The following is a 13,476-nucleotide window of genomic DNA, read 5'->3' as shown; positions in this document are numbered from 1 at the left end:
GTAAGAATACCGGTGTAACGAACCAGTAATTATGTTAGACTGGTTGAAGTGAGCTGGTAACCCATGAATTGACAGCCAACAAACTTTGAGTTGTCAGGTGCTGGGAGAATGCACACATTTATTGACCTAGATATACATAAAATATGCCAGTGCTTTCAGTAAGTAACCCAAATATTTGCAGATTTTGTTGTGCATAATATTTAGGAATGCAAGATGGATAACTAAAACCAAACAAAACGTTTTACAGGTCAGAAACTGTGCAGTCAGCTGCTTTTTAAAGGTTAACATTTTTATATAGAAGTTGAAAACAGCTGATATCTTCTTTGTCACGCATTGAACATGCTCTTATCACTAAACTATTGTTTCACTTGCTGTGAACTGCTATATAGATGAGGCTGTGAGTATGCTTCTGATATTTACATGTACAAAATATGTCAACTGCAAAAAGTTTTTTAACATAAATTCTTAATTATGATTGTCACTGTTAGTTTGTAACTTTGCAGTATAACATTAAATGTTAAGAATTGGCTGGAGCATTATAATCATTAAGATTTATGTATTGTTTTGTTGCTTTAATGTTAACATGGCTGATCATCTTGAAATTTTATAGAAAATCCACAGCTTTACCCTTGTAAATTTACATTAGGCAATTCGGCACTTAATACAGTTTTTAAATAAAGATATTAGTATATGGACATATTTAGGGTGCGTTTGACTTTAGTGACAACTAGAGGTTTTTTTTATTGTAAATGTTGTTTAGGACTTTTTGTAAACAATACATGAAAACATAACCTGGACAAACAAGTGAGTATGTGTATATATGTCTCTGGTATAATATTAATGTATGTGTAAAATTTAAAAACAAAAATGACAATGTCTGTAATAAAGTCTGTGCCTGTGGATTTTCTGTAAAAATCTTTGCTAGCTTTGCCTCAAAATCCCCATTTTCCATTTAATGCATTGAAACAGTAAATATTATTGCTGTGAACGATGTTTCCATATATGGTATATATTGATTTATTATGAGATTGTTTCCTTGGAAATTGAAGGTTTTCAGTGGGATCAATCCAGCCGATTATTCAGATTACAACACTACATGTAAGAAAATAAATGAAAATGAGCCAAGGCTCCGTGTTGAAGGCCGTACTTTGACCTATAATTGTTTACTTTTTACACATTGTGACTTGGATGGATAGTTGTCTCATTGGCACTCATACCACATCTTCTTATTTATATTTAAATTTTAGCTGAAATCTAAATTTAAGATTTTTTGCACTGTAGCATTATATATCCCATATCATGATGTTTATAATCCATATATCATGTTTTATTCCATATTATCATGATTATATCCCTTTTGTTCATGTTTATATCTTTTTCTATCATATTTATATCCCTTTTTATAATGTTTATAACCCAATAAGTTGAGTGGTCCTACACATGTTAAAGTAAACTTTATGATAACTTAAGGATGTTCCCTTCTCTGTTTCAAAATAACAAGCTTTTTAAAAGACTGTTATAAATTGATAGTATATAAATAACGGAACTAATAAAGCAGAAAAAAATGAAGGGTCCGTGTGCTTGTTTTTGAGATATAAGCCGTTGAAAATTTTGGCGGGAAATGATTCTCTCTAGATTTTTCATACTATTAACATTGGCACTGTTTTTCTATCAAAAACTATGAAAAAATAACAAGGATTTTACAAGATTTTCTAATATGGCTTTTTAAACTATATGTTATAAAATTATGAAAAGAAAAGTAGGGCTTAGTGGGCAAAATTTTTAATGGCACTACATGGATAAAACCAGAGGATTCCGAATATCTGACAAAAATTCAAAAACAAGAGGAGCGAACATCCTTAATAAATAGATCAGCGTCTTTGACACTATTTACAATATTAAAGTGTAAGAAAGCAGTTGATTTTGTAATTAACTTTTGAAATTAGTACTAGCTTAATGGATTAATAGAACAATTTACTTAATATAGACTGTCATTGTAATGGATTAGTTTTAAGATCCTAGTCGAACTTTTGTTAAAATAGTGTTTCTGAATACTAGGTGTTCATTTGTTCCAACCTTCTCGCAAAACAATAGACTGGATGAAAAGAATATTTTTATTACCCTGCTCTTTTTTCATGCTGACAACCTTCACATACATGACATAAGCAAAGGGTCAAACTTTTCATAGGTTGGTCAATACGAAGAGATGATTTAAAAATGCAACTTGGAAAATAATAACTAATAACTAATCTTTTTTTTTATGTATTCAGGAAGCAGACTCATCATGAGCAGGGAAGAACTAAAATCTGACATCCATGATCTGTTAGAGGCCATATGGAAGGACTCTTTAAAGGACGTCAAAGATTTTATATCCAAAGGTGTTGATGTAAATCGAGCTGCAATCATTGAATATGAAGATTTCATGCCTCCACTTAGCTTGGCATGTCAAAGAGGCAATTTTGAAATAGCAAAATTTTTGTTTGAAAATGGAGCTGACTTATCGATACCAGGTTCAGATGGAAAAACTGCATTACATTATGTCTGTGAAGGAGATGAGCATAGGGAAGAAAAAAAGGGGGAACTTTTCAAAATCTTAAAATATTTAGTTGAACATGGAGCAAATATTGATATCAAAGATAATATGGGATGCACTCCACTTTTTACAGCATGTGAAGTGGACGATATTAATATGGTGCGACTACTTATTCAGTCAAAATGTGACATAAACGTAAATACTGTGAATGGTTATTCAGCCATGAAAGTAGCCTGCAGAAATGCCAAGTTTTGGTCTTACTGGCATGGTCGTGCTTTGTGCAACACTGCTACAAAAGTTGATCCAAATGAGTTTCCACCAATTCAGATTACAAAAATGCTTCTACAGGCTAATGCAAATATGACTGATGCAACATTATTACCAACAGCAGTCCAGTTTGGAGATCCAAATCTAGTCAGAGAACTGATAGGACTTGGTATGGACGTAAATATGCTTGATGATAATATGTGTACCCCTCTTGGCTCTGCTTGTACATCTGTCAGTGTTAAATGTGATGTAGTTAAACTTTTACTGAGTCTTGGAGCAGATGTCAATAAAGGTGGAGGATGGAAAAAGCAAAAGCCATTAATCTTTGCGTATGTTCACAATTCAGTTGATAAAATTAGGATTCTGCTCTCATATGGTGCTAAAGTTACTCCAGAAGAAATGACTGAACTTGTTTCCTTGAGCTTTTCCAAGTCAATCTTAGAAAACCCTGAAGTCATTGGACCAAATAGCAAAGAACTGTTGTCTTGGCAACTACTTCTTGCTGCTGGTTTCAGACCAATTGTGAATGGGACACAACTAGAGGAGAAGGTATTCCAGCTTCAAATGTGCAGTAGCTATGATAAAATCTGTCCATGGATTACTTCTCTATTGTTTCCCATGCTTTCTCTGAAAGAACATTGCCGATTAGCCATTAGAAACAGCATTCCTACTAGTATAGATAGTCATTTGGACAAGTTGTTTCTTCCAAAACATCTGACAGATTTTCTTAGCTTTCAAGAGTACTCATCTGTTGAAAATAGATGAAATTGATGAAATCAATTATATACAGTATGCCATATGGAACTTGTTTGTAATTAAGTTTTAACATTTGTATTAAGTATAACTGTTTTAAGGTGCCATTTTGTTAAAGCTGTCATGTCAGTCACTATATTGCTATGTTTATTATACAGAATGCCATATGTTAGTTTTTATGGGTCTTTTATGTCTTTAGTCAAAAGTTGCAAAGACTACACACTTTTTTTTATTATTTTGCTGCAGTTGAGGCCAAGCCTAGAGTTTATTGTTTATATTCTGAATGGTTGCAAAGCTTTAAGTGTACATTTGTAATCTGTTTGTAGTTTTCATATTTTGCCTAATAAATATCAGTCATTTGTTTCTCTTAACAAAGTACAAGTATTAACAGTTCTATTAACAAAACTATCTTAAAAATACATTTACTTGGTCACCTAATGGCGAAAACTTAAAATTGAATTCATGTACATAAAGAATTAGATAAATGTTATATACAAGAATATTTTGAGTTTTCCCTTTATAAGGGTTTCTACAACATACACATCATGCATGTATCAGAGGGTTTATGATCATGATGATGTTCAGAGGGAAATATGATGTTTTATTCATGATCAATGTCACATGGTAGTTTTTAACCAATCAAATATTTATTTACCTATAAATATTAACAAAAAATGTACCTAATTGTCTGCTCTATGGTCGGGTTGTTGTCTCTTTGACACATTCCCCATTTCCATTCTCAATTTTATACATGTAGTGGAATAAATTGATTTATTTCTCTTTTATAATTATAACAGATTTTAATAACATATTCTTAATTATAATATTTTGAGTTATTTCCCTTTATAAGGGTTTCTATATAATCTGATAGATTTTTTTATATTTAAATGAAAAAAAAATGATATTCTTGTTGATTTCCTCTCTATACACAAACTATCTTTAAACTGATATGGCTACTGAAAACTGCCGTAGTACTCATTTTCCTTTAAAAAAAATCCTATGAAGGTATCAGTATAACAGCAAACACTTAACTATAGCAGTTGTATGTATAGGGGGTAACAAGCGATGAAATTATTAGGAGCGGACATGTGGCAATTCTTGCATTTTAACTGATGTCATTAAGACTTTTATTGCTGTCTGATTGTGTAGGTAAATATCTGTAGTAATGGAACAATTGAAAGAAATAAACTTTTCTTGTCCTTTCAAAGATGTTTGTCATTTGTTTCCTTTAGAACAATGGCTATTCCATAATGTAATACTATAAAGTTAAGGTTGGGTGCTAATAAGGTACTCCTCATTACAGAATCTTGGGTCGTTTGGAGGTCGGTTCAAATCCATTTTTCTATGCATCAGTATGGATTCTTCAATTAAATTTGTGGAAGTATATAGTAAATATTAAAGGATAGAGCTACAAAATAAGCTTAGAATTGAAACTTTTGTCTGTTTCTTAAATAAATGTAGGTGAAAAACTGTCAAAATAGGTGCAATTTTGGTACCCTCATGTTACACGTATTATCAACATGCAAGAAGATTTTTTGCCCATTAGCATTTTTAATCGTTGCCATGGTGACATTTATCTCCCTTTAAACAAGTCTCATCTTTAAGCACATACAAAGAAAAAAAACCCACTTTTACCCAGTTCAGACAACTGAAAAAAATGACCTACAATCATCATGTATGTCATGGAAAAGATTCATGCACTTAGATACCTGTTAGCCTCAGTTTATCACTACTGAATTTTGTGATGTTTGGGATTGTCAATCATTATACTTGTCAAGGACAACCTTTTCTAAATTGTACTTGATTAAAGATATTACATTTAGAACAAGTTAGGTACATTACACTGTATCACATAAAAATAAGTTTCCATCATATAAACATGATAAATGTTTGTTTTGTTTAAAAATTTATTGACTCATTTTATGTACTTGCTTTAAGGGAGGTGATACAGTCGGAGGGCAGTTACAGTATTTAATTAACATTAATAAATGATCAAAATTCCTTTAGTTATAAGTTTTGTCTATGGTGAAAGTGTAAAACAAAATAAGATCACCGGGATAAAAGTTTATAAAATATAATAAGCTACTAAATGTTTTTGGTGACTTTATATTATATGTACTTAGGCCACAGGTACTTGTATTTTTCCTGAGTTTTTGCCAGCTTAACAAAAAAAAATGTTGATGGAATCTGGTGAGAGAAATTGTTAACTTTGACAAATATTTTAGTGATCTTAGAATATCTCAAAATATGAGTTGACTATTTTGGAACCACATTTAGTGATTTTTTTTTATAGTTTCATTAAAATAAGCACCAAAAACATATCATTTATTTCAAATCTGTAATTACAGCTAAAAAAAAAACAGTAAGAAAAATTACAAGAACCACAATTTAGGTCAGCAAATTTTCCAATTTTGGCATACAACAATAAATTAAATATGAATTTTCAAATTTTTGTTGGAGTGAAGAAAAGACTGCTTGTAGTGGTAGAGTATGCTCCCCCTTTTTGATCAGAAAACAAAACTTTTAGCATAAAATGGTTCAAAATCAGCTTTGCTTGCTGATATTTTAACCATTTGCAAGAATTGTACCCCCTTCCCCAAAACCTGGATCTGCCCCTGGCTTATCTCCATACTTTTTTCTGGGCATATATTTTTACTCAGACATTGTAACCTTTGTTTTATTTTTTATTACCAAAGATCTCATATCACCTTGCAGGTTATAATGCAATGGGACTGTCTTAAACTCACCTTAGTAACCTTGATTTTTAATCTCATTTGATGACCTCAAATATTCCTAAACTTGTTGAAAAATTAACCTATAGGGCCAATTACTTTTATCATAAAAAATTATCATGAAAAAAAAAATCTAATTATACTTGTTAAGTAACATGCCAAAAATGTATATTAGATTCATAAGACAATCTGTGTTTAAAAGTGAAATGTATAAATTTACTATTTATTAGGCATAATATGATAGATGTACATGTATATCTGAATATATTCCACATTTGTATAACAGAGCCAAAAATTGTAATTATTACAAATAATTATGTTGTGTATGAATCAAATATAAGCAATTATACTGTTGTTTCTTTTATAATTAATGATTTGAACTTAATGTTGGTTGTAGCTCATCATCACAGATGCAGATGATGACCCTATATTTCTATATTTTAGAGATTACCCTGGGAGTAGTTTCTCCTCTAATTTCCACATGAAGTGATGTTTGCATAAGACGTTTGTCCCCATAGCGGTACCACCCACTTGTAGTGAGGTGACTAACTTAAGGAGTCCAAGAAGACCTTTGTTTGATATTTGGTAAGACGCCAGGTTTGTTTGAAACATTATGCAAAGAAGAGTTAACCTTCCTGGTGGGAATGTATAGTGATGGATGATAAGTAACAACCACAGTGAGGGTTCAGATTTGTGACAAGCAGGAGATCTTGGATACATTCAATCTTGTTAATAAAATCTGAGGTGTTCCTAACATAGCATGCTTCAAGTGTATTACAATCTTAGAATTGTAACAGTGACAGCTTTAAAATGCAAGTCTTCTGGCGGCGTTTTACAGCAAACTTTCCTTCTCAGTAGAATTGTTTGCCATCTTGTGTAGTTGACAAAATTGTACTGCCATTTTGATACTACCATTTTTACAGGAGTTATGGGACTTCAACTATTTTTAGGAGTATTGTGACAATACACCTTGTGAGACCATTTGACAGAAAGCTGTCATACTTGATACTATTTTTGCCATCATGTGTTGTTGACTATATTTTACCGATATTTTGATCCAAACATCTCACAGAATTCTCTCATACTTGGTAAGATTGTTTGCCATCATGTGTTGTTGACCATATTATACGGTCATTTTGATCCCACCATTTTTAGCTCACCTGGCCCATAGGGCCAAGTGAGCTTTTCTAATATCCGTCATCGTCGTCTGTTAACTTTTACAAAAATTTTCTCCTCTGAAACTACTGGACCAAATTTAACCAAACTTGGCCACAATGATCATTGGGGTATCTAGTTTAAAAAACGTGTCCGATACCCTGCCTGCCAACCAAGATGGCCGACACGGCTTACAAGAGGCTGTCGAGTGACAGCAAACCGGATTTTCCTGCATAGGTCGAACCCTGAACAGTTGAACAAGTATGTACACAACATTTAAGCTGAAAACAGCTCTGAATTTGGATTGTGATTGAATATTTATAATAGATTATTATCTAATTAATAATGAAAATGATATTTGCAAATCTAAACCCCAAACAGGATCATGTAAAAATTAAACATTAACAAACACAACAAAAATAAAATACCACATAACAACTGTGACATCTACCTTCATAACACACATGACTTAAAAAAAATAGTTATAAAGAAATTTTGATGTCATCTTTACTGGTTCATGGAATAAGTTTGAGTTATTTCCCTTAGAACAGAAATATGGTTTAACATAGTACTCTTAACATTAGAATGATATGATTTCACTAAAAATAGTTCTCTAAAATAGATATGATGTAACACAATGTATATCTATTTTCAAATTATAATCAGATATAATTAATAGTTCCAAATATTTTTTCTTTCATTTGTCACAAACTAATATAGATCTGCAACTTATCTATCAACTTTATCTACACAATGTAATGTAATGAAATATATCCTTTAATAAAAATAGATTATTATCTAATTAAAGGAGTTCACTTCATAAATTTTTTTTTATATATATAGCATTCAGAAAATTAGTTTATACAGAATAACAAACAAACCTACCACAAAATTCTTCAAACAATTTACCAAAGAAAAGAAAAAAAAAAATCCAAAATGTCATTTATCATTAATACAATGTCTTTTAAAAATCTTTTAAAAAATGAGTTATTTCCCTTTGTACAGAAATGGATTAATTCATCAAAAATTGAATTCTTGGGAAAGGGCTATAACTGAACAACGAGAAGAGCTAAAATCATGAAAATTGAACTTGACCTTCATTTAGTCACAGGAAACAACATATCTAAATTTGAAAAAAATTTCTTGAAAGCATTTTCATGTAAATGCAGCCGCCCGCCGTACATCCCCAAATCAATAACCGATTTTTACTTTGAAAATCCGGTTAAAATAGAAAATAGGGGTAAAATGCAATTTTTATCTTATTATTTTGAAAACCGTTATGAATTGAGAAAATCTGACACGAGCAGAAATGTTCAGAATGTTGAGCTCTTCCAATTGTCCGTATACATCAAAACTGTCAGATGACTTCTAATAGGAGTTATTGCCCTTAAATGACAAATTTTACCATTTTTTTCATTTTTGCCTAGTATTTTGAAAACTATAATAGATAGAGAGATACATGATCGAAATCGTCAACCAACTCCTAAGTAGAGTTATTGCCCATTGATTATGATTTTTACCATTTTGGGGGGGGTTTTGCCTTATATCTTAAAAATTATAATAGATAGAAACTTAAAAAAGCAAAAAATGATCAGTAAGACAAGATCTACAATTTAAGACAATATAGAGGAAATGGTCTACTAACCAGTCAAATTTTGCCAATATACGTAGTAGACTGTCACGCTTTATAGTAGTGATTGCCCTTCCGCTTTATAGTAGTGATTGCCCTCAGTTAAATATGGAAATTTTTTTTACCCTCTTTTGTGTTTTGAGCAAAAACTAAAGAAGATAGAAACTAAACAGACTAAATGATCAGAAATACAAGATCAACAAAACAGATTTTTGTCATGAATTCTATTCTCATCTACAATGTTGAAGGATTTGCTCTAATACATGGTAAATTTGCCCTGGTTAGTAACAAATACAGGGCAAATTTTCCCCTGTGAGTGTAACAAATACAGGGGAAATTGGCCTCGGAGTGTAACAAATACAGGGGAATTGACCTCGGTGAGTGTAACAAATACAGGGGAAATTGGCCTCGGAGAGTGTTACAAATATAGGGGAAATTGGCCTCAGTGAGTGTTACAAATACAGGGGAAATTTGCCCCGGTGATTGTAACAAATACAGGGGAAATCGGCTCTACTCCTGGATCCCAATTATTGTCATATTAGCCTATTATATCTGGGTTTCCCACAGAATTTTGTCATTATAACAGAACTATAAACAACTGTCATGCAAGTGGGAGATTTAGCTAGCTATAAAACTAGATTTAACCTATAATTTTCGTTGGAAAATGCCTGTACCAAGTCAGGAATATGGCAATTGTTTTCACTTGTTCCATTGATAGTTAGTGTTTGATTTTGTCAGTTTTTTTGAATTTGCCTTGGAGTTCTGTATTTTTGTTATGCTTTTTTAACAATGTAAAAGTGCAATAAAAAAAATAATGAAACTGTACTCAACAGACTGCAGAATAATTTAATCAACTACATCAGCTGAATAATCTAATATTTACTATTTTGTTAATGACCTATTGCTTCCAATTCCTTCTTTGCCTAGTTCAAATAGTAAATCAGCTTTTGCTATGTTTGAAACACAAATGAAAAAAAAAAGGTTTCCAATGAACTCTGCTTTATGAACAAATATGAACAAATAGTCCTTCAGAGGTAGTCATTTTAGGTACTTAAAAGCAAAGTACAAGCATTCAATATTTCATGTCTTAGTTTGTCATTGCTGAATATGCCAAGGATTGAATTGTAAGAACTAATCCTGTTATCTATTTGTAGGTTGCACTTCTGTAAATATAGACAATGCAATTTCCCATAGGAACTCCTTTTACGGCTAAAACTGCCACTTCTACTAACAAGTTTCGTAAAATTATATCCTAGAATGAAAAGTTTATATGCACATTTTTTTTTTCAAAGTTAAAACATAGGGCTGTGCAGCATATTTTCAACATTTATATGCCTCAAACTTCTAAGAGTTTAAACTTATACTAAAATTCTGCACTACCTCTCCCTTCACTTTGGGTCTTCCTCAGAATTCAATTTGGCTGCTATCCATGTGTATTTATACTGATTCCCAAGTTGCATCTTTATGAGATGAAACAGAGATCATATCTGGGAATTAGTAGGTAAACAAAATAAAATACTGTAAATTCAGAAATTATTTTGTGCATTCATTATTGTGATTTTTATTTATTGTGATTTTGAAAAATTACGCATACAGATCTGTTTCAGTTATCAGAATGCATGTTTATATTATTGCGATACTCACCTAGACGCATTATTTGCATTTATAATAAAATGATTCGCCAAGCGCACCCTGATACGACCGCAGAGGTCAAATCCTGAACAGTTGGGGCAAGTTTGGACACAATATTCAAAGCTTGATACTGTCTGAATTTGGATTGTGATCAAATTTTTGACATAATATAGGTTTCTGACACAAAATAAATGTGGTCAAAGATCTTAAAAATTTGAAATGGGACATTTAATTTATCTGGTATGGTCTGATATCCAAAATCTAACAACATGGTTAGATTCAGCATATAAAAAAACACCAAAAATTTAATTTTAGTTGAAATCAAACAAAGTTTAATATTGGACCCTTCAAACCTTAATATGGACTAATTTGAAAACAGGGTCCAAAATAAAAAATCTAAATGCAAAATAAAATTCAGCATATCATAGAGCCTCAATAATTCAGTTTTTGATGAAATCAAACAAAGTTTAATTTTGGACCTCAATGTAGACCAATTTAAAAATGGGGCCCAATATCCAAAATAGTAATACAAGGTCAGAACCCCCAAAAATTATAGACTAAATTAATCCTATTGAAACTGGTTAAAAGATTTGTATTTATTTTCAATTGAAGATTTCTTGCTATTGTACAATACTGTGCTATTGCGCATTACTGTGCTTTTGCACAATACTTAGTTAATCTGTTATATATAATAATTTACACACCATGTTTGGTGTGTATCTCCTGCCATATCATATTTGGGGGAAAAAAAAACAAAAAGTTATGAAAAAAAATCCCCCAAAAAATTTGTCCCCACCCCAAAAAAAATTTTTTGAAAATTTTTGAAGAAAAAAAGTATAAACGCCCCCAACAAATTTTTGAAAAAATCCTCCCCCCCCCCCCCCCTCAACTATTTGAAACCCCCCCAAATTTTTTTTGAAATTTCGAAGATTATTTTATTTTCAGGAAAAATGTACAATTTCAGAGAGTTCCATAAACTTTAACACAAGCTATTGTCTGGAAACTAGAAAAATGCTTGTTTTTTGGACCCTTTTTTGCCCCTAATTTCTAAACGTTTGGGGCAATTACCCCTAAACTCAATCCCAGCCTTCCCTTTGTGGTATGGAACTTTGTAGTACAATTTCAGAGAGATCCATACACTTAAACACAACATAAACTTTTAACACAAGTTATGTCTGGAAACTAGAAAAATGCTTGTTTTTGGCCCTCTTTTCCCCCCTAATTTCTAAAAGTTTGGGGCAATTACCCCCAAACTCAATCCCAGCCATTCCTTTGTGGTATGGAAGCTTGTAGTACAATTTCAGAGAGATCCATGCACTTAAACACAACATAAACTTTTAACACAAGTTATTGTCTGGAAACTATAATAAAATGCTCCGCTGGGTGCAGCTTGATACGACCGCAGAGGTCAACCCTGAACAGTTGGGGCAAGTATGGACACAACATTCAAGCTTGATACAGCACTGAATTTGGATTGTGATCACTCCCAAACTCAATCCCAGCCTTCCCTTTGTAGTATGGTACCTTGCAGTACAATTTCAGAGAGATCCATACACTTGAACACAAGTTATTGTCTGGAAACTAGAAAAATGCTTCTTTTTGGCCCCTTTTTTGCCCCAATTTCCTAAACATTTAGGGCAATTACCCCCAAACTCCAACCCAGCTTTCCCTTTGTGATATGGAACCTTGTAGTACAATTTCATAAAGATCCATACACTAACACACAAGTTATTGTCCTGAAACTAGAAAAATGCTTGTTTCTTGTCCCTTTTTGGCCCCTAATTCCTAAAATTTTTAGGCAATTACCCCCAAAATCAATCCCAGCCTTCCCTTTGTGGTATGGTACCTTGCAGTACAATTTTAGAGAGATCCATACACTTGAACAAGTTATTGTCTGGAAACTAGAAAAATGCTCATTTTTAGCCCCTTTTTGGCCCCTTATCCCTAAACGTTCTGGGTAATTACCCCCACACTCAATTCCAGCTTTCCCTTTGTGATATGGAACCTTGTAGTACAATTTCAGAAAGATCCATAGACTTACACACAAGTTATTGTCATGAAACTAGAAAAATGCTTTTTTTTTGCCCCTAATTCCTAAAATTTTGAGGCAATTACCCCCAAAATCAATCCAAGCATTCCCTTTGTGATATGGAACCTTGTGGTACAATGTCAGAGAGATCCATACACTAACACACAATTTATGTCTAGAAGTTACAAAAATGCTTATTTTTGGCCCCTTATTCCTTAACTGTTAGTACCATAACCCCCAAAATCAATCCCAACCTTCTTTTTGTGGTATTGAACCTTATGGTAAAATTTCATAGAGATCCATTCACTTAAACTAAAGTTAGAGTGCGAAAACCATTGTGTCTTTGGACGATGACGACACCGACGTCATACCAATATACGACCGCAAAATTTGTTTGCGGTCATATAAAAATGCTTGTTTTTGGCCCCTTATTTCTAAATGTTTGGGGCAATTACCCCCAAACTCAATCCAAGCCTTCCCTTTGTGATATGGAACCTTGTGGTACAATTTCAGAGAGATCCATACACTTACAAGTTATTGTCCGGAAACTACAAAAATGCTTGTTTTTGGCCCCTAATTCCTAAACTGTTGGTACCATAACCCCCAAAATCAATCCCAACCTTCTTTTTGTGGTAGTTAACCTTCTGGTAAAATTTCATAGAGATCCATTCACTAAAGTTATTGTCCGGAAACCAAATGTGTCTTCGGACGACGACGACATAACAGCATTATACGAATGCAAATT

At 32.4% G+C, this 13,476-nt stretch overlaps 1 protein-coding gene across 4 annotated transcripts; it reads left to right on the top strand.

The window, feature by feature from the left end:
* The first annotated feature begins 48 nt into the window (after window positions 1-48).
* On the top strand, window positions 49-6,639 carry LOC127715283 (ankyrin-3-like). Of its 4 annotated transcripts, none has more exons than XM_052221321.1 (2): window positions 49-158; window positions 2,271-6,639. In XM_052221321.1, the coding sequence occupies exon 2, from the start codon at window positions 2,285-2,287 to the stop codon at window positions 3,563-3,565; it is 1,281 nt and encodes a 426-aa protein (XP_052077281.1). In that variant the 5' UTR covers window positions 49-158; window positions 2,271-2,284; the 3' UTR covers window positions 3,566-6,639. The 4 variants fall into 4 exon arrangements, with proteins under 4 accessions (XP_052077281.1, XP_052077284.1, XP_052077282.1 ...); XM_052221324.1 differs by having other exon boundaries at window positions 146-247; XM_052221322.1 differs by having other exon boundaries at window positions 146-280.
* Window positions 6,640-13,476: the final 6,837 nt, after the last annotated feature.

This window comes from Mytilus californianus, unplaced genomic scaffold (assembly GCF_021869535.1).
Source record: "Mytilus californianus isolate M0D057914Y unplaced genomic scaffold, xbMytCali1.0.p SCAF_9, whole genome shotgun sequence".
Lineage (NCBI taxonomy): Eukaryota > Metazoa > Mollusca > Bivalvia > Mytilida > Mytilidae > Mytilus > Mytilus californianus.
This window is presented reverse-complemented; position numbering and strand designations above follow the sequence as displayed.